Consider the following 24881-nt stretch of genomic DNA (forward strand, 5'->3'; position numbering starts at 1 on the left):
TGAGCCCGTCCCGCTCGACGGCCGCGGTCCGCCGAGCGTGATTCAGCTCTCATTAGCATAAGGGGCGTGTCCCGCCGCGGCCCCGCCCGCACGGCGGCGGCCTTGCCCCGGGCCGGGGGTCTGCGTGTCGTGTCCGTGTGGCCCGTGCCCCTCTCCTGTCCCCTGTCGTGTCCCTGCAGCACCGCCCGGGCCGCGTCCCGTTACCTGACCCCAGGACGCAGCTTCTGCCGCGTATCCCCGTGTCCGTGTGCCGTGTTCTGGTGCCGCATCCCCCACGACGCATCCCGTCGCCGTGTGCCGTGTTCCCCGTGCCCTGTCCCGTGGCCCAGGTGCCGTGACCCCGGTGCCATGTCCTCCGCTGCACATCCTGGGCCTTGCCTGCGTGCTGTGCCCCCTTTCAGGCCGCCTCGCCTGAGCTGTGGTGACCTGTTGCTAGCTTCCCACGAGGCATCAGCTGTGCTGGCTTGGGGGTCCCCTCTAGGGCCTTCCAGCCCCTGCACTCCACATCCTCCGAGGGTCCAGTACCAGTAGCATCTGTTGGAGTTCTACTTCCATCCCATCCATAGATCCTGCTCCCTTGCATGTGACAACCAGCCCCCGGCCCATCCTTTTCCCCGGGACCGAGGCAAGCAGGTAGGCTGGGTCTGAACCGTGGTATCATCCCTCCATAGGCTCTGCCGCCTGCTCTCTCCTGCAGGCACTCCCCTGAGCCAAACCCATCCCAAAACATCCCAGGGGGATGCTCCTATAGCCCATCCCGGAAGGGTGACTCATGCCATTCTTTTACCCAGGATTTGGGGGGTCATTAACAGTTCCTGCTGCCACAAATCTGGCTGAGCTTTCCATGTCCCAAAACACCAGGTCTCTTAATTGCTCAAGGGTCACCTGCATTTTCCCCTGTGTTGCCACTTTTCTGGCCACCTCAGCCTTGTTGGAGCCCACAGGGAAGCTGAGGACAGGATTTACTTTGGCAAATTCCTTGCTGCTGCTTGAGCACAAAGAGCCCTGGCACTTCAGTGGGCAGAGGTGGCTGGCATGTGCTGGGGACTGGCAGCAGGGCATCCTGATTCTGAGAGGGAGACGTCTTGCGGCAGACTGTCACCAGGTCTTCACTGGGACATGCAGCACATGGCCCATGGCAGAGGTTGGCTGGAGGCACAGAGAGGAGCAGTGGGCTGGGGGTCAGAGCCACAGAGACAGACCCTGTCCTGAGCCCTGGCAGAGGTGGGTGCAGGGGCTGTGGGTCCCATCTGGGGAGCACACTGCCACTATCACCAGCACCACCGCCACCAGCACTGTCACCAGCAGCACCACCACTGCTACCAGCTACCAGCATCCCCACTGCCACCATCATAACTGCCATCAGCACCACAATCATCATCACTGCCACCACCAGCACCACTCCCCCCATTGCTGCTTTTCCACACTGGGACATGTTCCTTTCCAGTGTGGTCATCATTGTCATCGCTCTGTGGTGGTGGCTGTCACTGCTAGCAGTGTTTCCAGCAGATCAAATAAACCTTTCACTATCACAGGACAATCCCTGCCTCTAGGGTCCAGAGCAATTGGTCACTGAGTGAATTTCTTACCCCTCAGGCCACTGGCAGAATCAGCAGTTTGTTCACCAGATTTGGGCTGGTGAGGGGAGATGGAGCCTGGCCTATGGTGCCTCATCCCACCCTGGTGCTCAGGTCTGTGCCCTGCTGGTGCTCACTGGAGTCTGGGGCTGGGGTCTGGCCATGCTGCCACCAGCCCTCACCTGGAGTGGGCATCTCTCCCAGCACTGTGCCCCGCCTGGCTGCAGTGAGGGGACCTTGCAAGGTGCAGAGCCCAAAAAGAGAGTGGCATGAGCATCCTGGCTGGCAGGGATGAGCCCAGATACCTACCCCATGGAATTTATCTGTGGTGATGGGTGCTGTCGTTGGCGAGAGCTTCAAAGCCCCAAGGACACCAACAGACTGGAGCAACACCAGCAACAATATTTGGAGCAGGGACCCAGGGCCTAGGGTGGAATTTAAGGGCCCCTAAAGGATGCTCTTCCCCCTGTGCCTGCACCCGCTGCCTCCCTGTGCCTCTCCCAGGTCCCGGCGGAGCAGCTCTGTGGCCGCACACGCCGCGATGCTGCCGTCTCCTCCTCCTGTGCCAGCTCCGTGCCAGCCGCAGCCCCGGCCCTGCTGCCACTCCCGCCTGGTGGCTTCCCACAGATCATCTGGCCCCATCCCCGCTCGTTGCTCCATTTCCAGGCGAGTGGCCATGGAACAAAGAGCCTCCTTGTAGCCGTGAACGCACGAGTTGCGGCGGTGGTGACGCTTTGGGGATGCCGTGTCTCCGGGGAGGCTGAGCAGCAGGGCCCCGAGGGCCGAGCTCCCCTCCCTCCAGCCTTTGTAACTGCTGGAAGTCTCCTAGCCCCTGCATTGTGGTCCAGCATCTTGAGCCAAGCCCTCTTCTCCTTCCTTCTCCTCCTCCCATGCTCTTCATTTGGGACTCACTCAATGTCTCTGGGTCTCAGGTCTCCAGCACTAAAGGTCCAATAAATTTGGTTTCACCTGAAATTGCTGATTCACAGCAAGGATATTTTTTTAAGCTCTTGGCAACCAAATTTCCTTTCAAAACATTACATTTTACATTTTCCCTGCGGCATGTATTTATTCAGCCTCCACTTACCCAGGTGGAGCCATGGAGGTCATGGTGGAGTCAGTGTGGTTCCCCCTGCACATGCTGGTGCCAACACTCTTAGGGGTTTGCACAGAGGGAAGGTCTGGGTGCTGGAACGAGAGCCTCCACCTCCTTTCACCCACCTGGGACTGCGCAGCCCTCCTCACTCTCTCCACACCCCCCTGGTCTGACCGGGCCGATGGAGGGACTGTGTGCCAAGCATCCTCCTGAGATGCCAGTGAAGCCACACTGGTGGCCCAGGTGTGGCTGTGATCGGTGGAGTGAGTGGACACAAGGATGCACAAAGCCCACGTGGGTCAGAGGAGGGGAAGGACTCATTGGATACTAGTGACAACGGCACCTGTGACCTTTCCGGGCTCCCTGTCATGCCTGGAGTGTTGCAGCAGGTACCCAAGAGTAACTGAAGTCCTTCCCACAACAGGGCTGTTGGAAAGCACCGTGGCATTCCCACCAGCAGTAGCACTGCTGCTGCAGCTGCACCTGCAGGCCCGGGAGCGATGGCATCCTTGGCTGGGGGCTCTCAGTCAAACCTGGCTCTGTTCTGGTCCCATGGTTGCTGCACACAGCCAGCTCTCCCCAGGATGTCACTGCCCCCCTGCCACCCCTCAGTGGGGACACCAAGGCTCTCATGCCAGTTCTGCTTCTGCCTTGTGGAGCTGCAGGGGTATTTCTTCCTCGGGGAAAGGGCGACAGGAGGAGGAACAAAATTCAATGCAAACTTGGGAGGTGAACACAACATCAAAGGCAAAGGGCCAGAGCCTGGATGCAGAACAACCCAAATGAATTCCTGCTCCCACAGCAATCAGCAGTCACCCTCTCACCCTGGCGCCAGGCTCTCGCCAGGCTGGCACCAATGTGCCCGCGTTTGCCGGGGGGATGTGAGGGTGGCACCTCCAGTGCTGCTTTTTCCTTTTGAGCTGGATTCACCACATGGCATGGCATGGCACCACACCAAACCAAACCCAGCCTAAGAGGGATTTTGGGTTGTCTGTTCCCATGCCAAGGAAGGAGCAGAGGGATGAAGTAGGCTTTCCACCAGGTGCAGGGGAGAGGTGCCACCACCTTTTGGGGGGTATTTTCTGAGTGGCCTCATGGCAGATGACTCTCCCGCTGCCCTGGGCCTTCTGTGCATGGACCAAACACCCTGGAGAGCAATTTCAGAGGGCTCCAGCTTCTGTCAGCTGCTTCCAGCGAGCTGGAGCTGGACACTGTCTGGTCCATGATACATATGGGACTCCAAGGCGGTTGACCTGCCTGACCCAGCTGGTTCTTGGCAAGTTGGAGAATTGTTTTCCAGGGCATCTATTTCTAAAAGCCATGGCAATGCTGGTGGTTTTGCCCAAGTCATGAAGCAAGGTGGAAGGCATCTGTGAAGCCAGCTGGGAGCACCCTGCCCCTGCAGGACAGGTCTGGGTACAGAGATGCCAGCATGGAATTGCATTGCTGCAGGACAGGCAGGGCCCCTGGGTACCATGAGAGAATTTGTGTTAAGGTGTTAAAAATGCAGCTCAGCTCAGGACAAGTCCAGGTGGGCTTTCAGTCTGGAGGTCTGATAGACACAGTGGAGCTGAGCTGGTGCTGGGATTGGGAATGAGAAATGCAGGTCTGGCCGTGGGTGCACTGCTCATGGCCTCGGCAGCAAGCGCTGGCCAGCCGCAGAGCCAACCCGCCGAGCAAACGCTGTGGAGCATTTCCTCATTCAGTGTCTCCTGCAGTGTCTCATCCAAATCACAGGGCAGGAGTCACGGGCCTTGGGGCCCATCCCCCGGCTCATCCTCCCTTCCCGAGTCAGGACTTTGGGCCATTTGCAAAAGGAGTTTCTTTTGCTCTGTTTGGGTCTTAATTAACTGATGCCCACCCTGAGTTGTTAACTCTTTCCTGGGATTTCCTTGGTGCTGGACTTCCTAATGAGGCAATCAGGGGCCTCTGCTCCTATCCTATCCTATCCTATCCTATCCTATCCTATCCTATCCTATCCTATCCTATCCTATCCTATCCTATCCTATCCTATCCTATCCTATCCTATCCTATCCTATCCCATCTACCCTGATCTAATCTCTTTCCCTTCTCATCTATCTGTGCAGGACTTCCCTACCCTATGTAAACCATCTCATCTTCCTCTTTTCCACACTATGCTTCTGTGTGAATGCAGCTGGGAAAATATCCATTTTCCTACAGTTTCTTCAGCTCCTGGGAATGGTGTGAAGAGAAGTTGGGTTTTTTCTGCCATCCTTTTCCTGAAATGCTCTATCCAGGACTGCACACTGTGTGAGGCTGGTCTTTATCCTTCCTTCCACAGGGCATCCATGCTGGCTCCCAGCACTCAGCTGGCAGTGGGGATCAGCCAGAGCTTCCCACAAGGAGGTTCTGCCCGTGGTTTGAAAATAGCATTAATTTGCTCTGGGTTACCATAGTTACTGGTGGAAGTCATGTGGCTCCTGCTGTTGGCTTGGTAGATTCTCTTCATTGTGGCATCACTGTCTGGTTCCACCTTCATGCATGGAAAAGGCAGGAATTTCTTGGGCATTGTGTGGGCTCTCCATGGGATACCCCCTTCCCCCTTGGCACCCTTCAGCAACCCACTGGCTGCACTTGCAGCACTGTTGGGGAGTTTCAGTCCCCAGTCACGGGGTTTGTATTTCTAGGAGGAGCCAATGTGATTTTCCCAGCACAGAGCCTGTCCCTCCACTGCAATTGAGAGCTCTTGGAAGTAGACACTGAGACCCAGCACACCAAACTCCCACCATATCCCACCCCTGGTTTTTGGGAAGCTGGTTTGCAAATGGGGGCCTGGTACAGCTGACATACCCTCAAGAGGCAATTTTGGAGGCATGATGCTTAGTGAGGTGGACATGCAGTGTGTGAGGGATGCTTGGTGGCTGGGAGCAACATGTGGGCTGTGCTCCAGGGCTCCCTGCAGAGATACCCAGAGAAGTACAAACCCAGTGCTTGGCTTAGCCTGCACTGGAGCCTTCCAGCCATGTTTTTTTCCTGCCAGAGGCTTGTGAGTGCAGGCAGTATTTGTTATCTTCCCACAGTCATGGCAGACATCACCCCACAGAGAGAGCCTGGAGCTAACCTGGGATGCCACTGGGACTCTCCTATCTGTGGATCTTCTCCTGCGGCCCTGGTGTCACTGAAACTGTGGGAAAAAACAAAACCCCTCCAACAACATTTTTATGTTAGAGAGTCAAGGCATTATTTTATTATCTGGCCAGGATGTACCATAGAAATCATCTCATCCACACATAACCTGGGTGTGCAGAGAGAATCCTTCCATGACACTTGCTTTCACAAGATTTTCCCCAAACTTTATACAGTCAAAACCCATAGAGATGCACTGTTTTGAAGTTCATTGGTCCAGAGTTGAGTAACCCCCCGTATTCAGTTTCCCATTGGATCCGAATCTCCTCATCTCCGATGTTAATTAGATCTTCATTCTTTGATTTTTTATAAGTCCTCTCCAAAGGAGATGTCTCTAACTCTGCCAGAGGCAGAGTCTGGGGTAGATGTTGGTAGATGGCCTCTGATGTTCTGTTGATGGCCTTTTATTTTTCTGGGTATCTATGGGCTACTCCAAGTCCATCAGGCCTCACCTAGAGAAACAATGTCCTGGAAAGAAAGCTTCAGTTCCCTTCCCAAGGGCAAAGGTGAACAAACCTGGCTAAAGTTATATAAAATATTTTTTAAACTGGTATGTTTTCCAACACTGGGAGCTGCTCTGGGGACATGGGGAGAGAAGCATATTTGGGACAGGATGTGGCAGGACAAATTCAGGCCCAGGGTGCTACAATCTTTTTGAGGATGGAGCTGCTGGCAGATGCTGAGAATAGGCCCTGCCGTCACAGGGCGCCAAGGAAGGGAAGGATGATTTTGGGTCATTACACTCAGTTTTGGGGAGAAAATCCAGGTTGGTGAGGGCAGGCAGAAACTTTCTGCTGCCTGGGTGGGAGCTGCTTCAGAGCCATGTGCTACACTGCTCCCAATGTGTCCTTTGTCACTGAGCTGGGACAGTGCCATGGCTCTGCCCCCACAACCTGCTTCTTCTCTGTGCTGCCAGCTCTCCCTTGGCCTGTGGCCCTGGCAGGTAGGGAGGGAGATAAACCTTGGATGGCTGGCAAAACAGCACATTTCTGCAGAGCTGCTGAGCATGAGGTGCTGAAGAACTGCTGCTGTGAGATGCACCAGGGCAGGAGTCTCTTCTCCCCTCCCTGCCTCCCTCCCTGCCCGCCTCAGCGCGTATCAGAGTCCTCACTACCAATTAGCAAATGAAATCCAATCCCTCTGTGTGGTATTCACATATTCTTTGAACAGAGAGAGACATAATTTTCTCTCCCAGGATTTTTCCTGGGGGAGGCAGTGAAAAAGCTCAGAGAGAGAAGACGAAACAATTCTTATCTCTACTTGCTGTGCCTGTTGTTTGGCACATGGGGAATGTGTTATGGAGATTGTTTACTGAAAGGGATTTGTTAATTGGACTCTGGTGATGGTTGTTTTGACTAATTGACCAATTACGTCAAAGCTGTGTCGTGACTGTCTGTAAGGGGTCACGGGTTTTTCTTTAGTACATTAGTAGTCTGATATAGTATTAGTAAAGTGTAGTATAATATAGTATAGCTATAATAAAGCAGTTGTTCAGCCTTCTGAATCATGGAGTCATTGCATGTTATTCCCTGGCTGGGGGGTCATCCTGCATCGATACCTCTGACACTTCCCAAATATTCCTGCACAGCTGCTGTGCTTGTGCTTCTCCTGGCTTGGCTCCTGCCCTCTGATGAATCATCACCTCTGCCATGCTGTCTTGCCATGCCTGCCGGCCTCTCCTCCAGGGTTCCCATGCCTATGAACCCTTCAAGAGCTAGAGATGAGACTGAGATGGTGTTGGTGCCAGTGGCAGCTGTCTGGGAGCCCCTAAAGCTCCTGTCCTCTGCATTTCATGGATGCAGTGTTACCCCCACCTCCCACTCTCCTCCTGCACACATTCTCTGTTGGGCTTGACTAATACACTTAGAGAAGGATATTTTTGACTGGGTAAAGAAATTTGCCAAAACAGGGTCAGATTGTCCCCAATAATTGTTCTGTTCATGGGTTGGGGCGACCAGTTTTTCTGCAGATGTATTTCTGGGTGTGGGTGCTGGCAGTGCCCCAGTCTCACTCTGCTGGCCGGGGGAACCACGAGAGCTGTGCTCTGACCCCGGGCAGCCCCCGTTAGTTCACAGTGGAGCAGGACATCCCACGGCTTTACCTCCCTGCCCCACTATTGGACCAAGGATGTGGCAGCTGGGGCCTTTCCTGGCCGTGTCCCTGCTGCCCAGGACCAATCAACCTAAAATGTTGCGGGTGAGCCAACTTGACCAGCATTCAGTTATTACTTTGTTTGAAGAAAGACAAACTGAAAGGCAGAAGGAATGTGTTTCCTTTGTTGTGGTTATTCTCCTCTCAGGGTGTTGTTTCCTTGCTTGGTTTGCTGAGGAAAATCAAGCCCTGGCTGCCCCTGGAGCTGCTGCCGAGCAAAAAGGCACGAGACCTTTTAATTTTAAGCGTAATTTTTGGGTTTCCTGGGTTTAGCGTCTCCCTTGCGGGCAGTTCCTCTTCTCCAACCCCCTCTGTGAAACGTCTCACTGGGGCGAGAGGACAGTTGGCTAATCATGGGGACGAGGTGACATCTGCTTGTATGAGCCCCGCCTGGAGCGGGCAGCCCGCGGTATCCACTGGCGGCTGCCGGGACCAGCGCCTGTTTTCCAAAAGTATGGGCACCTCCTCTGGAACGAGCAAGTTGGGAAGGATCAAGACTACCAGAAAGCAGAAAAAGCTGCAGCAGTGAGAGGGAGTTTCTGTTCCTCTTGGGTATGAAGAAATGTTCACCCAAACCCAAAATTCATATCCTGAGACCGGGTACGCTGGTCTGAGCTCTCAGGGTCTGCCCTGCCTCTGGCTTCATGTGCTGCCTTCTCCCCTAAGCCTCTGGAGACCAAAGTGCTGGTGCCAGCAGCCAGGGGCATTCTCAACCCCAGGAGACAGAGATGGCATTTCAGAGCTGCCTTGGCAGGATGGAGAAGAAAAAACCGTAGATTTCACCCCTGGCCCAGCCCCGGGGGCTGGGAGTTGTCACACTGCAAAGGAGACTGAGCCCTGAATGTCTCTGGCTGCTGCAGCCAGGAAAAGTGGAGGCTGGACGCATTGTGGGACCTCAGTCTGGGGCTATTTCAATTTTCTCCTGTGTGTCAGAGCCTGATTGGGATTTCTTCTGCCCACGCCCATCATCGACCATGAGTGTGGCATCCAACACCTCCTTTGAAGGAAACTTCATCATGCCTAGTCAAAGATGGCCTTATTCAGACCTGTTCTAGCAAAGAGAACACACCACAGGGAAATTCAGAGACCCTCAAAGGCTCCAGTTCAAGTTTTCAGTAGAGCGGAGGGCAACTGGTTACCTGCAGGTTCTTGCTGGCCACTTACACTTGTGTCATAGGTGCACCCCAGGCCTCAGCCCATGACCACCACTGCTGGCAGGAGATGTGCTGCCCTTGGGGCTGAAATACACAAGAAAGTTGATATTTGATAGGAGAAATTACTTTGTGCCATGGACCTGCTCACCAAAGCAGAAGATCTGGAAAATGACCCCAGGGTTTCCAAAGCTCAGTCCTCTGTTTTCTAGTGCTTTTTAGGCTGCCCATCTATCATGAAATTGTTTAGGTTGGAAAAGACAGCCAAGATCTTTGAATTCAAGCATTACCCTAGCTTGGCCAAGGCCACCACTAAACCATGTCCCCAGATACTCTAAGCCTACTTGTTTCCTGAACACTTTCAGGAATAGCAATTACATCACTACCTGGGCAGCCTGTGCCTGTGCCAAACCACCCTTTCCATGGAGAAATTTTCCCAAATACCCAATCTGAATGTCCCCTGACACAACTTGAGGCTGTTCCCTCTCCTCCTGTCCCTGTTCCCTGACAGCAGAGTCCGACCCCCCCGGCTGTCCCCTCCTGTCAGGAGTTGTGCAGAGCCAGAAGGTCCCCCCTGAGCCTCCTTTTCTCCAGGCTGAGCCCCTTCCCAGCTCCCTCAGCCACTCCTGGTGCTCCTGACCCTTCCTCAGCTCTGTTCCCTTCCCTGGACATGCCCCAGCCCCTCAGTGTCTGTCTTGTTGTGAGGATCTCAGAACTGACCCCAGGACTGGAGGTGCCTCAGCAGTGCCTAACACAGGGAATGGTCACTGCCCTGGTCCTGCTGCCACACCATGGCTGGCACAGGTCAGGTGTCACTGGATACTCTTGACAACAAGCAGCTTTCACAGGCTCTGCAGGCACTGCCTACTACAGAGACAGCTTCAGTCTGGGCTCCTTCCTGGGGCAGAGCCATGGCTGCACTAATCACCGAGTTTTGGAGAAGATACAGCCAAGATAGCAAAGTTCAGTGGCTGCAGATGAAAAGGGCAAGAGTGTTTGCAGATGACAAAAGATCATACAGGGTTGTTGGCTCAGAAAAGGGGAAGAGGGAGAGGAGACTCAGTGGAAAGATGTGGGGGAAATATGAAAACAATTGGTTCCTCTTTCTACCATATCCCCTAAGTACAGCACAGAAATTAAAGGGCAGCATATGTTGAACAGATTAAAATAAGCTGATTTTATATTTTATTTCTTAGTTCAGAAAGTTCATGCATTCTTCAAAAAAGCAGAGGTAAGGACGGACATGGCACGAAGCCCAGGGAACAATAAAAGTGACAATCAAGCACTGTGTTTTCCAGCACTGCTTCAAGGGTTTAAAAAAACAAGAGGTTTTACAGCGAGCATAAAACCGGCTTTGTGACTACTTTTGGGAAAGAGGGAAATACCAACACCTTTAGTCCCTGATGGAAACTGGACACAGCTGGGATGAGTGCAGCCACATGATGTCCTCACAGCCTGGTCCTGCACTGGACTCTCCCAAACACTCTCCTCTCCCTGGAGTGAGAAAGCAGCTGGACACTCTTGGTGTATGCTGGGAAAGGGAGGACACTTCCCTTCAACACAGGGGGACTGTGTTTAGATTGCAGCCCCATATCTGAGATCAGGACAGGGAGCCTCCACCCAGCCAAACATTGCAACCAAATCTCAGTTTGGTCCCTCCTCCATCTTCCCTCCAGGATACACAAGGCTTTGTCCTTCCCTCACACACAGCTGGCTCCAGGCTGGCTGAGCCCAGAGGCGAGGGAGGGCCTGCACAGTCCCAGGCCTTTTCAAGGAACAGCTGTTTCTTCCACACAGAGATTTTTTCCCATCAGCTGACACAAGTCAGGATCACACGGGGAAGCTGAGCTCAGGAATAGCTGGTTATTTCAGAATGCCTGTACATGTGTATTAGTAATATCTGCTGAGGCACTGGCTCACTGGAACAGCTACTGCTTGTTCCCTGGGCATTTCTCATCCTTGTGGTCCAGCCCTCCCTCTCCATTTCCATGCTTGCAGGAAAACTTCCAAGTGCTGCAGCAGCCCTTGGATGGAGATCTCTGCATCTCACTGGAGCTGCAGGCTCAGAGCTCCTGGCTGGGTGGGAGGCCGCAGCTCGATGTGCTGGATCTCACCAGGCAGCCCTGGGGATGGCACAGCCTGCAGGAAGGGCAGTAGGGAACATTTGGGATTGGGATATAGGGATTCTTGGCCCCCAAGGGCTTTCATGACAGATCCATCTGGGGTTGCTTTGGTGACGGTGAGGGACCATCAGTAGGGAGGATGGGCTCGGGACAAGGTCCTTTGGAGAACACCAGGGTTGTTTGGGGCCAGGGCAGGGCTGCTCCTCAGGGGACAGTGGCTGGCTCCAGGCACCAAGTGGGACCTGTTGGATAATCCCCATTTCTGCAGCCTTGGGAAAAGGGAGACCCTGATCCCATGCATAAGGAGGAAGAGAGCTGGTCCCACAGCCTTGGTGTGACCAGGGGAACTGGCATTGCTATGGCAGTGCCTGGGGCCACAAGAGCTCACTGCTGGACATGGCCACTCCTGCCCAGAGCAGTATGTTTCTGCAGAAAACTGCCCAGAAATTCAAAACTTCCCTGTTTTCCCTCTTCCATGTGCTTGCAGTGCAGCTCTCCTGCCTGGAGGGGTATGTTCATCATATGCCTTTCATCCTCCCTGGCAGGCAGCTTTTCACACGGATTCACATCCCTGGATTTCACAGCACTGCCCTTCTGAAAACTTCCCAGGTTGGAGGCACACAGAGCCTGGGAAGGATGAGGACCTTGAGCAGCCATCTCCCAGGCTCTTGTAACCTCTACAAGTTCTCCTCTTCAGTAGGGTGCAGATTAAATATTAAACCCCTAAAAGCATTCCCTGCCTGAGAAAACCAGCGTGAAGGCAAGGCTGGAGCTGACTGGAGTGTACCCTTGTTGTGTGTACAAGGAAACACAGATCCAGCGCTGGCAAGCAGGCTCTGGCTGCCTGAGGGACGGACCACGGCAAAGGTCGCAAGCAAATCAGGCCAAAAGCTTCTGCCTGGTGTGTGTTTTTGCTGGTTTATGGGACAAGAGCCTGCCCTTCCTTCTTTGGGCAGCTTTGGACCCTCTTCTTTGCAAACAGCTCTCAGCACAGCCCAGGAGCTGGGACTGGATCTGACCCAGATGGAGGTTGCTCTAACCCAGGGAACAGGCTGGAGCAAACATCTGCTCCCACCAACCACAGGAGTAGCACATTTCCCTCCTAAATATCGGCTAGAAGTGTTCCCCAAGAGTCTGGTCTGAGCTGGAGGCGTCTCCAACATTGTCAGATGGTTGAGCACAAGGCAGGCAGCTGCTCTGGAGAGGTGCTCCCACACTTCCTTTGAAAGCCCTAACTTGCCCCTGCCTCCACCCCAAGGCTCTGTCAAACACATTAATAAGATTTCCTCATGAGTCAGTTATTTCTCCTGTACTTTCCACTTCTGCATTTTCAAAAATCTGTTCATGAGTCTGTTATTGCCCATTAGGGAAGAAAGCTGTCCTGAGGAGACCACACCCTGAGGAATTCTGAGAGCTATGGCTCTGCAGTCCTTAAGTTGAACTCAGCTGAACTGCTGAATTCAATTTCCAAGCTGGAGTCAACCCTGGGGCACGATCCATGGTGGGCTGCAAGCCCATGACTTTGGGAAATACTTCGTCCCACAAGAGCACAGTATCCTGCAGGAGAGCTGGGGCTGGTGTTCTGGAATGTAAGAAAAGCCTAATGAACTTGAGAGAGAGGTTATGGCTGTTTGTCATGCAGATCCTTACAGGAGCATCCACAAGTATTTCTGTGAGCTGTGGAACTGCTGAAATCCATTCTCCTCTGGCTTTGTCTGAAGGGTGGGTAACTCGGTGGGATTCTGTTCCCCAGCAGGGCTCCAGCCCCACCACAGCCCTTCTCTGTGGGAAGCAGTGCTGGAGTTCACTGCCTGGTTCTGTGAAACAGGCAGCCAAATCTGGGGAAATTCAGATCTCTGAGACATTGCTGCCTCTTTCCCCAATAATTTGGTCTGAGTGGGGCCATGGGGAAGTCCTGCAGCATTTTGGCTATGGAGGCAGCGAGGAAGCTGAGTTCCACTGCTGCACTGCACCCAAGGGTTATCCCCTTGTCCAGCTGCGGGGCGCGAATGGCTGCGGTGTGCTGCAGTACAGAGACACAGCTGCTTGTGGCAAAGCTCCGGGGGTGCCAAGGACTGATGCAGATGTACCCTTTGTGCTAGCTGGCTGCCAGAACCCGGACTGCAGGGCATCACAGCTCAGCAGGAACCGCACAGCCACTGGCTTTGTGCTGCTGGAGCTGGCAGGTGTGATTTGCCATGCAGGAAATCCATGTTTAAGATACTGGCCTGGATGTACAAGCTAGACCCAGCTCACCAGTGATAGTTTGAGAAGTTTCAGCCCTAAACCTCCCTTGAACAAAACTGGACAAGCTGTTGCTCTGCAGGATTCACAGTGAGCAGCCAACCTTGTTTGAGTTGCGGTCTTTCTTGGGCTTGAATTCAGAGCATCATCAAGCTGAGAGTGGCAAGAATGGTGTACTCAGGCCCCTGCAGCAGGTAAGGATGCAAAAGGAAAAAAAAGTGTTCTAGGAGAGGGATTGGCTCCCTGTGGCACAGCCAAGAGCTTCAGAGAGTGAGGAAGCAAAAGCGGGTCTTCACATAAACCCAGAGAAGTTTAAGGAGGATTTCAGCATGAGGAGGATGTTTAAGGAAGAGGAACAGACTGTGCCCCAGCCACTGCCAGTGGGAGAGTGCAGCTAGATGGGCTGCTGAGCTGGTGCAGCCAATGCTGCGGATCAAAAATGTGTACTCCCAGTCATTTATGGGACACAGGATCCAGCATCACGCAGGCTGGGAGGATGAGGTACTGATCACTGGCTTGCTGGGCTTGCACTTTTCCCCATGGGATTCCACACCTATTCATCTCACGGCTGAGGGATCAGGAGGACCAGCCTAGTCAGAAACCCTTCAGTCAATGACATGTGGAGGGCACAGCCATAACTCTGGAGGACATTTAGCCATGGAAGGGGAGGTGACTCAACATGAGGCCATGGACTGAAGCTGTGTCAGCAATGGGAGGTGCATCCCCGGGTTCAGGACAGTGCCAACAGTCCCGGTGCCTTATCTACCCTTGCCCAGCAGCCAGCTGCAGGTTAGCAAAGCAGGAACAAACATGCTCCACTTTTCCCCAGCTGAAGTCTGTACCCAGCTCCACCCAAGAGCTGTTTGTGGTCTGAAATCAGTCAGAAGCAGCCTGTATCATCAGAGTACAGACAAGGAGTGGAGCCACGACCCTCCCAGAGGCTCAGGCACAGGCTCTGCAGCTCAAAGCAGTCCTTGGGAAGGGCAATAGCAGGACAGAGCTGAAAATACCCAATGAGGGGCTTGAAAAGGCAGAAAACCCTATAATTTGCTGCCAGAGGCAATGTTGTGCCACAGCTGGTTATAAAACATCTCTCAAGGAACCAGGTGTCTCTGAGACATTTACATAAAAGCCTGTACAGAAAATCCAGGAAAAAAAAAAAAAAAGCACAACTGGCAAACATCAGGCGCTTCTCACACTGTAGCAGCACAGCAAGACACAGCACAGCCTTCCTTTTCCAGTTCAGGGTCCAGGTGTCTCAGATGATGTCTCAGGCTGCTACCAGCCCTGAGACATCATCCAGGACCTTCACACCACTGTGCTTACTAGGCAGGACACTAAGCTTCTGCTGCCTGATGCAATCAAGCACATTCCCCTCTCAGGTCTCAGTCACTGGGTTTACAGCAACTGCAAGGTCCCAAGACAACTGCCTGCGCCGCTCAGCTCCTTACTATCCCTCACTTACACCTTCCTGCTACTAAGCACCTTCATGATTAAGTTTACAGATTTCAAGAGAGTTGTAAAATTCTGATTTATGGTATTTAAGGCTCAGGTCACCTTTGGAAACCATGTGAAGAAAGCTCTTTTAGATTGCAAGGATAGATTTACTGGTGATGGAGGCACAGGACCACGCTGAGAGGAACCTCTAGTGGCCACGGACTTCCTGTGCAGCAAACCTCCTGGCAGTGCAGAGCTGGCCAGAGGATTAATTATCTGGGAATTGCTTCTGCCAGCTCAGCAATCCCTTTTCCACACTGCATTGCCTTAAACCACAGCTCTGCTCTTGGAAATGTACAGCAGCATGAGGCAGATTTGTGTATGAGATGGATATAGGGGGGTGGGACTATTTTGAGGGGAAATACCCAAATCCCTTTGACCTGAAAGCAGTTTGTTTAAACCCCCAAATTTCGTGGAATTCCACTTTTTTAATTTATGTCCTGGGTCACTGTATGGTCTGATTGCAACTTACAGGTGCTGGTGGCCAGAGGACACCCCTAACCTCCATTTTAAACCTAGGCTAGGCTGGGGCAAATGCTCTCTGGCATGCTCTCTGGCCCTGCAAAGGGAAGAAGACTCATGTCAGAACTGGCTATCTAGGGACTTCAGAGTCAGTTTGACACCTGATCTCAGGGGAAGTCTTGTGAGATCTGAAATGATCAGGAACCATGTAACCACCTCACCACAGTGAGAGCTCTGTCAGAGAACACATGCTCCAGGGTTTCTCTTGGTTTCAGGGTGCCTTTTGCTATGAGCCCTACAGGAAGGAAAAGACAAGAATAAAGGACAAAGCCAGCAGCCTCCAGAGTCAAATACCTTTAATACCCAAGATTCTGCACAGTGACAAAAATACCATTGATGTAGGGCAGTGATTCCAAGATAGGGCAGAAAACCAACTCAGCAGCACATCAGCACTCATCTGAAGAAAATATCACCCCGAATAGTACACACACATTCATTTAGACTATGAATAGTCTGGAATCCATGACAGAGCTGCAGAACAGCCAGGTGCCCACGCCTCGGCTGTACCCAACAGCTGGACTCAGTGTCACTGGCAGGAGCCGAGCTCTTGCAGTGCCACGGCTGTGGGTCAGCCCCTGACTGTGGCATCAGTGTCCCCATGGGCAGAGAAGATTATGCTCCACCAAAAATGAGGATGAATTTCCAAGGACAAAGGTACACAATTTCAATACACACACACAAAGAGCAGTTCATGGATCTGCACATGTCACCCCTCTGTGGCTCACCACAGATGTCTATTGGCATGGTTTAACTGTTCAAAGAACAGTACTGGCCCCCACTCCATTTTGACTTCAGATATGTCAACAGAGAAGAAATGAGAATCTTTCCCTTCCCTTGGCTGATTTGTCTCTATTAACAGGAGGTTGATTAACATGCTGTATCAGAAAAAGGAGTGTGCCAAAGTGCAGGAGCTGCAGGAAAGACAGCTCAGGCACAGTGAAGTCTGTCCAGCCTGGCTACAGCTGGATACAGTTCCCATGGCCTGCAAACAGTTTGGTTGCCATTTACAGTGAAGTCAGGTTTCTGATGTCAGGAGTTTCTAATATTTTCTGCCTTCAAGGAATATGACAAAGCAAAAAGCAGCTTTTCAGGAAAGCACACATGCTCTCACAGAACTGTGAGACCAATGCCTAGCCCGCAGCTCCCAGCCCAAGCCCATCCCATAACTCTGGCACTCTTGCTGCTGCCAGCAGGTTCACAAACAGGGATTACATACTACTTCAACAGGTGTGCAGAGCTGCAAGTAACAACTGACTTGAGAGAACTCCACTTTCTGATAAGGTGTCCATTGTAGTCATTGTCTTCAAAACCAGCCTGTGGCCTCCATCTCAAGAGTTTTGCATGAAACAAAGGGTTTCAACTTAGATATACAGTTAGTCAGCAACAACCACTAATGGCACAGACAGGAAAAATGCCTCTCTGCTACTAGAAAGATAACTAAGTCAAAACGCTGTTCTTCTAAGGTGTCTCACAACCACAACAGGAATGAGAGATGAGGACTTGCACATGATAAGGAATATCCATTTTTACTGAACACAAGGATTGCGTGAAGTTGCTGCAGCACTGTAGAACTGCTCTCCCTGGACTACTGCTGCTTCTTGCTCATCCAGGCTATTCCAGTTCGAACCACACAGATCAGTCCCACATGGTGGCTGTGGCAGGACAGAACTTCATCAAGCCAAACGAGTCCCATGCCTGGCATCCAGTACTGCTCCTTGGATTCTCACACTGATATCCTATGATGAGTTTCTGAGGAACCAGGAGTTATTTCAGATTCTAAACACCCAAATCGCTGTGCACCAAGAACAGAGCAGGGAAAGGAACATGTTTCTGAGGAATGTTTCTTAGATATGGCTTAAGACAAGGTATTGACATAGTTGCACCCAGCAGGGATGGGAGCGAGGAAATCCCATCACACTGCCAGATGCAGCCAAGTTTTTGCAGATAAAATGTATTCATTTGGAGTACAACATTACACTCTCACAAATCCTACCAACACACAGCTCCGGGGAATTTCTGACAACAAGCTGGAAATGATAACTATCATGTTTTTGAGTTGCTTTTTGTTCCCAAGGGCACCTCCTCAGACAAGCTCAAAAGAGAAGATGCAAACCAAACGGAAATCCCACCTACACTAAGTAGAACCTATACTTTCTGAGTGATTTCTTAATTTCTTTTGTCTGAGGAAGCTTGTGGGATACCTACAAGGGCAAAGAGACATGGGTGGCTTGGAAAAATAGAAGGCAGCATCAGCCAGTGTTTGCAAAAAGCCAGATATGACTGAGTTCTTCCACATCAAAATATATCAGTATAACTGAATTACCACTTGCAGTTCTATCAAGCTTATGGTAAACCTGTGAAAAGACAACTGGGCAGAACTCATTGTGTGGGAAGGAGAAAGGAAGGCCCAATGCTGACTCTCAGACAGGGTGAGAGAATCCAATTGCAAATACAAATGGTGCAAAAGACATCTTAAACTGTTCTGCATACCGGCTAATTTTTCAAAGAGTTATTTTGACAAAAATTCAAAATGGCACCTTAAAAAGCAAATCTTATTTCTGCCAAGTTTATTCACATACTCTGGAAGAGGCAACTCTTTCCCAAGCCACGAGGTACTGTTATGGCTGGCAAGCTGGACAAGCCAGCAGGACCAAAAACTCACCTCAGACCTCTGAATATGAATGTGACCCTGTCCAGCCTAGCTTTTAACATTATTCATTTAAATTTTTTCTTTTAATGAACTTCAAGCTTAAGGAGCAATAACATTAGGTAAAAATCCCACTCTATAGCGATTTTTTAGATTGAACTGTTTGGAAAATCAGCAATTTCTCTTTCCTGTAATTTTCCCTGTTGTGATAAATCTTACTAGTGAGTTACTCACTAAAGCTCTGAGCATCCTATTGTATGCTCTAGACTACTCACTGATGTTTATGTATTTGTGCTTCGTGTGGGAGAATTTCCACAACAGATAGTGCAACTTTCAGATAAAGACTCTGGGGAATTGCCTCCAGATATCACATGCCACAGGGCATGCCTGCAGAGACTGCAGGAATGTTCAAGAATGAGCAAAACCTCTTTTCATCACCCAAACCCTACCAGAATACACAGGAAGAAAACTGTTAGCTTCTCAGGAGGGATCTCATCACTGGGAAGACATTTTGAGAAACAGTGTTGCCTCTGGTTCTCCTGGAAAATCCATTCACTTCCAGATTTGCCTCCTGCCTTCCTTTCCGTACTTGAGGGGAGAGGATTAAGTTCCTGTTATCACCAGGTCTAATTCCCCAAACACACAGGGATATCAGCACAGTTACTCTCAGATTTAAAGCTTAATTTCAGCTCCCAGGAAAGATGAGGAAATGAACATTTCTGAGCACTGCAGATACTCTCTGGCTTTCAGCGGCCTGACACAGGGAGTCACTCTGAAGTCATCATACTGATATGGAATAGGAATGTAAACAAAATCAAGACTTGGAGATATCACTGTCCAGCCTGGATGCCTTTCTCAGAGGCAGACTGCTCTAACATATGCAACTGGAACATGTCAAAGGTTTTGGTACAAGAAGATCAGCAATCATGGTTCTGGTGTGAATGAAGAGCTTCATAACTTAATGGTACTGATTTGTCTGTACAACATCTGCTCATAGGAGGGCAGCGATTTTATGAATTACTCTTCTCTGTCAGATCTGAGGTCACCAGTGCTCCCTGTGAGGAGACATTTGATATTCCTGGCTCAGGCCAGGTACTGGTGCCAGTGGCTCAGAGCTCTGCAACACAGCTCAGCCAGGGCTATGCCTCCAAGGAACTGTGGACTCAAACCTATCCCATGATTAGGACCTGTATCCATCTAGCATGGCTCTGAACTCATCACATTTTCCTTTTTACCAACAGTCCCTGAATACAGATCTCTAGAGGTAAAGGAACAAACAGTAAACCAGACACATTACTTCACCTTGACATGTCTTAAATAAAATAAGAGTAAACGACTAGGCCTGCATCCAAGTGCACCACTTGATGAGGAATGACTCACAGCACTGAGCTCAGCAGAAAGGACGTTTTAACTTAGCTCCTGTATCAGAATTTACCTTGGACAACAGAAAAACTAGCTGATTAATGATAGTCACATCAACCATTCATGGTGTCCCTGAAGCCCCACACCTCCAGAATGGAGATCTGGAAGCTATCAGAACACAGTGGCTGGTTATTGAAAGTGTTGCAGTGGCTGGTTCTCCCGTGGTTCAGATCTGCATCAAGGTACAGAGCCTGGCCATCACCACCTCCTGTGAAGAGACAAAGACAGGGTGAGGACATGTCTGCATTTCTTGGCATGGGAAACAGCTGTACAAATACTTTAGTACTTTTCCCATGGGGAACAACTGGAAGCCCTCAGCAAAGTCTGCTTGCTGTTACATCTGCTGCTTGCAGATCTAACAGTATAGGATCAGATGTATAGGTTTTGAATGATAATATCAGAAGTGGATGATTTCTTTCAATAGTAATAAATAAAAGTAATGCAACTCAGCAAGATCAAAAATTACTTGCATTTGAGATTTGTATTTCAGTGCTGGAGGATATTGGAAGCTACAACTTCAAATTTTTCTCCAGTAAAGGAAAACCAAATAATTCTGTTAGTAGTCAAAAATCAAACCTGCGAGAAGAACAAGATCAGTAAGTAACAGCACTGGCTTGGTCTTCAAAATCATTATAAACCATGTAAGAGTTAAAAGCATTCTGGTTATCTGTGGGTCTATGTCAAGGTTCACAGAGCTTTCAGTCAGAAAATGCAGAGGAGTGAAATGAAGTTAGACAGAAATATGTTAGGAGAACAAAATGGAAGATTCCCTATTGCTTATTGGGCAACCATCAAAGAACAGTTACTAAAGCCATCTGAAGAATCAAAAGGGTGGGAATTCTGGTCCACAGCTGGAGCTGTGTACAACACTCACTTCCATGTATCTACTACCCAAGCCTGTATCTCTCTCATTACCACCCATACTGTAGTATACAGTAAATATAAGTGACTCCCTTACCTAAAGCTGTTAGAAAGTGCTGGTGGGACACATCACACTCTACACCTCCCTGAAAGGAGGGTGGAACCTGATGGGGGTCAGGCTCTGCTCCCAAGGACCAAGTGACAGGACAAGAGGAAAATGCCTCAACCACTAGGGAAAATTTAGGTTGGATATTGGGAAAATTTCTGCACTGAAGGGGTGGTCAGGCACATAAACAGGCTACCCAGGGCAGTGGTGGAGTCACCATCCCTGGAAGTGTTCAGAAACCATGTAGATGTGGCACCTGGGGACACGGGTTAGTGGTGGCCTTGGTAGTGCTGGGGTAATGGCTGGACTCGATAGTCTTAGAGGGCTTTTCCAACCTAAACAATTCCATGATTTTATGATTAGAGCACATGCTGCCAAGTGGGAAATCAGCCAACACTTGACATTACAGAGGAAATTAGAGGCTAGCTGCTCCTAACAAGTGTCAAGTAAAGACTTTTGGGAAAATGACAACTATGATTTTAGATCTGTTCTTTGTAAATCCCATTTAAGTGGCAACCTTACTAAGCATATTTTTGCCAAAGTCAGCAGCACCACAGGTCCAATAAAGTTCCTAGAGAATTAACATGTTTTATAGCTTACTCTGTGTTTCAAAAGCCTTGATGCAAAGTAAGCTCCTTTTTGAGAACTACTTCTCATTGTGAATTAGGCAGTATGAAGGAATGGCTATACTTAAAGCCATGAGTTACTCTCTTCTCTAAAATGCTTGTATGCAGGTTTTCCCATAGAAAATTTTGGTTGAGAAATGATGTCAGGTTTTGGGCAATTTTATCTTTACCTGTGATGATACTGAAATAGATAAAGGGGTCAATTACCATGTTTACATGGTACATGTTTACCATGTATTTAAGGTGGACAGGAAGAGATGGGGTAGGATCTGTGCTTGAATTCTCACACGGACTCACCTACAATGATGCACTCACTGCTGCCAGCCATGAACATGGAGGCTGTTTTGGAAGGCAAGTTGAAGTGCCTAGCTGCTAAGAAGGGAGAAAGGCGATCTGAAGGATCTGAGGGGATGCTGCTGGAGGAAAGGGTGCTAGAAGCTGGTTGAGCATGGTTTTCTGTCTCTGATCCAGCTGAGGCTAATTCTGGGTGTTTTATGATCACCCACTCATAGCGTTCCACTTCTGGCTGCAGCTGCAGAAAGGCAGAAAAGGGCAGAGCTGACATTAGTGTCTACACAGAGTTCTGCTCAGAAAAGAACATTCCAGCACCTCAGTCTCCACCTTCACAGTCAGAAGTAAAGTTTGGCTCAACCTTTCTTTTAGGCCAGATGTTATCCTTTATTCCTTTGCTTTTTAGGTGGTTGAAGAAATGATGCAATAACTTCTGAGTTACCTTATTACATCTCTCATCTCTAGATCATCTTTCTTTACAACTGCATAAAAGGAGGGTGGAGTCAGTTGGGGTAAGGCTCTGCTCCCAGTTAACAAGAGATATACAAGAGGAAATGGCCTCAAGTTGTGCCTGGGAAGGTTTAGATTGGATATCGTGAAAATTTCTGCACTGAAATGGTTGTCAGGCACTGGCACAGGCTGCCCAGGGAAAGGGTAGGGTGACTATCTGTGTCAGTTTTGCACACCCTGGTTCTTGATAGTGGGATGGCCACAGAGGTGGCTTCTGTGAGAAGCGCTGGAAGTTTCCACCATGCCCAGCAGAGCCAATCCCTGATGACTCTGAAGATGGACATGCTGCTGGCCAAGGCTGGGTGAGTTAGAAATGGTGGTAATGCCTCTGTGATAAAGAAGGAGGGGGGAGAAGGTGCTCCAGATGCCGGAGCCAAGATTCCTCTGCAGGCTGTGGTGATGATCATGGTGAAGCAGCCCCCTGCAGCCCGTGGGGATCTATGGGGATGCAGAGATTCACTTGCAGCCCATGGGGATCCACAGAGGATGCAGAGATCCGGCCACAGCCCATGGGGATCCATGGGGATGTGAAGATCCACCTGCAGCCCGTGGGGGTCCATGGGGATGCAGAGATCCACCCACAGCCCGTGTGGGAGGTGCCCAGGCCAGAGCAGGTGGGTACTGGTGGAGGCTGTGAGCCTGTTGGAGACCCGGTGGAGAGAGGGAGCCCTTGCTTCCAGGCTGGAACAGCCTATTCTTGGAGCACTGCAGCCTGTGGAAGAGTGACCCACGCTGCAGCAGTTTGGGGAGGACTGCTTGCCTGTGGGAGGGGCTCATGTTGCAGCAGGTCGCAGGGAATTGCTGCTTGGAACCACACTGGAGAAGTTCACAGAGAACTGACTCCTGTGGGAGGGACCCCACGGCATTGCAGGGGAAGGACCCCTCTCCCTGAGCAGCAGAAGAAAACCTAGGGTGATGAACTGACCAAACCCTCCAGGCCTGTCTCCCTGCACTGTGGGTGGGAAGGAAGGAGGGGTTGGGGGAAAAAAGGTGTTTTTCAGGGCTCACTTTACTTCTAATTTTCCTGCTCTGATCTTGTTAGTAATAAATTCACTACATATCTCTAAGTTGAGCCTGTTTTGCCTTTTGAGTGTTTTTTCCCAGTCCTTAACTCATGAACCCTTAGTTAAATTTTCTCTCCTCTTCCCAGCTGTAGCAGGGGAGGTTGAGTGAGCAGCTTTCATGGGCATTTGGCCAGTGTCAAACCACAACAACCATCCTTAGAAGTGTTCAAAAAATGTGCGGATGTGGCACTTGGGGACATAGTTTACTAGTGAACCTGATGGTATTTCTGGGTTGGTGACTGGACTTCATGATCCTAAAGGTCTTTTTCAACCTTGATGATTCTATGATCTTTTAAGAAAATGTTCTGTGCAAGGGGAGAAAAAGAGTCACCACAAAACTTAAAAGTAGAATTTTTCCTCCACATTAAGAGTTCAATAAACTTTATAAATTAGAAAGGCATGTAATCCAGCCTCTTCAAGTGGAAGGGTGGTGATAGCTAACCAGCACAGTTGCTCTGTCTTGGTACTAGGCAGCAACAACAGAATTTTACTTACCCTAAACACAAAGCACTCCCCTGTTCCAAAGAAACTCAGCTTGTTCCCTCCTCGCCGGCGCTCACTCCAGTCAGTGGACAGGTAAGCCCCACAGACCTGGCACAGACAGCACAGTCAGGCTTTCCGTTGAAGAAGAAAGTGTGTTAAACCCACTGATACTGACATTTCAGAGACCAAAACTGCAGGCTTTACTTCAGTTTGAGTTTCAGTTTCTACACCAGTGGATTAAAGCAGCACAAGTACTTATATCTAAAGACAGATTTAAGCTGCTTTTATCCACCAGTGGTTGGTTACCTCTAAATCCTAAGAGTGTCATAAATTATTTCACACCTCTGATGCCTTAAAAGAGAAATTTTCTAAACACAATTTTCTAACACAACCTCAGGTACCAAAATATAGATCACTCCAGGCCTGCACAGCCTGACTCCCACTCACTCACTTTGGCAACCAAAGCAGCAGTGCTGTCCCAAGTTACAGTATGAGCAGCTCTGCCTGAACACTTTTTGGTCAAACAGTGGCCTTGGTGGCTTTCTTACATTTCAAAGTAAAGGTTCAAGCCAGCTTAGCTAAGCAAATGCTGAACTAGCTCAGATATTTAGAGTATCCACTCAAACCACATGGGGGCCACTAGTCTCCAATAAAGAGAAGCATCCTTCGTGGGCTGAGCTGGTCTCTGGCATCTTGTGTTTGCACTAGAATTTTTTGCTACCAGCACTACACATCACTGCCATGTGCACACAAAGGAAAGAATGAAGCTCTAAAAGTGGGATGAAAGCTTTTTCCCCCCAAGAAATTAGAAAAACAATTATCATTACACAAAATTGTTCTAAGGTACATTTGCTGTTTGGCCTCCACAAGCATTACAAGTAAAGCTCCTAGGACAAAATTACTGAAGATAAGATTTGTTTTATATAGATAAATCTGTATTTGGATTTAAATGTAAATTAAGATTTAGAATTAAATCTAAATGACCCAGAAGTCCATTTGATGTTATACACCTGATGGGTATGAGAGGCAGAAAATCAGAAGGCAAATTTTCCTCTTTCTAAAAGTTAACCATAGACATATGAATAAAGGATGAACAAACCCTTTGCAAAAACCCTCCAAATCCATAAGCATGAAAAAACCCCCATATTTTTTTTCCTAGTTTTGTTTGTTTGGTTGGTTTGTTTTGGCTAATACATGTTTTTTTGAGGGGTAAGAAACAAACCATCCTATAAAAACCAGAATCCCTTACAAAGCCAGACTTTTGACAGGTTCCAAAACAAGAAGCAAAATAATTGTTCCCCTTTCTACCCTTCAGACACCAGGAGCATTCCATAAGCCACTGGCATGTCAACACAGGCCTGAA

The 24881-nt window shown here is 49.9% G+C and overlaps 1 protein-coding gene across 14 annotated transcripts in view; it reads right to left on the reverse strand.

Moving 5' to 3' along the window:
• Positions 1–15787: 15787 nt before the first annotated feature.
• Positions 15788–24881, reverse strand: part of TBC1D24 (TBC1 domain family member 24) — a 36270-nt gene continuing 27176 nt past the window's right edge. For 12 of the 14 annotated variants that reach the window (XM_038151259.1, XM_038151258.1, XM_038151256.1 and 9 more), the window contains 3 exons: positions 23531–23626; positions 21468–21702; positions 15788–19785 (listed from right to left, as the gene is read on the reverse strand). In XM_038151259.1, the coding sequence (XP_038007187.1) occupies positions 19631–19785; positions 21468–21702; positions 23531–23626 (486 nt within the window). In that variant the 3' untranslated portion in view covers positions 15788–19630. The remainder of the gene's footprint in view (positions 19786–21467; positions 21703–23530; positions 23627–24881) is intronic. The other 2 variants (XM_038151248.1, XM_038151247.1) reach the window with 2 other exon arrangements.

The sequence above is a fragment of the Motacilla alba genome, chromosome 14, assembly GCF_015832195.1.
Source record: "Motacilla alba alba isolate MOTALB_02 chromosome 14, Motacilla_alba_V1.0_pri, whole genome shotgun sequence".
NCBI lineage: Eukaryota > Metazoa > Chordata > Aves > Passeriformes > Motacillidae > Motacilla > Motacilla alba.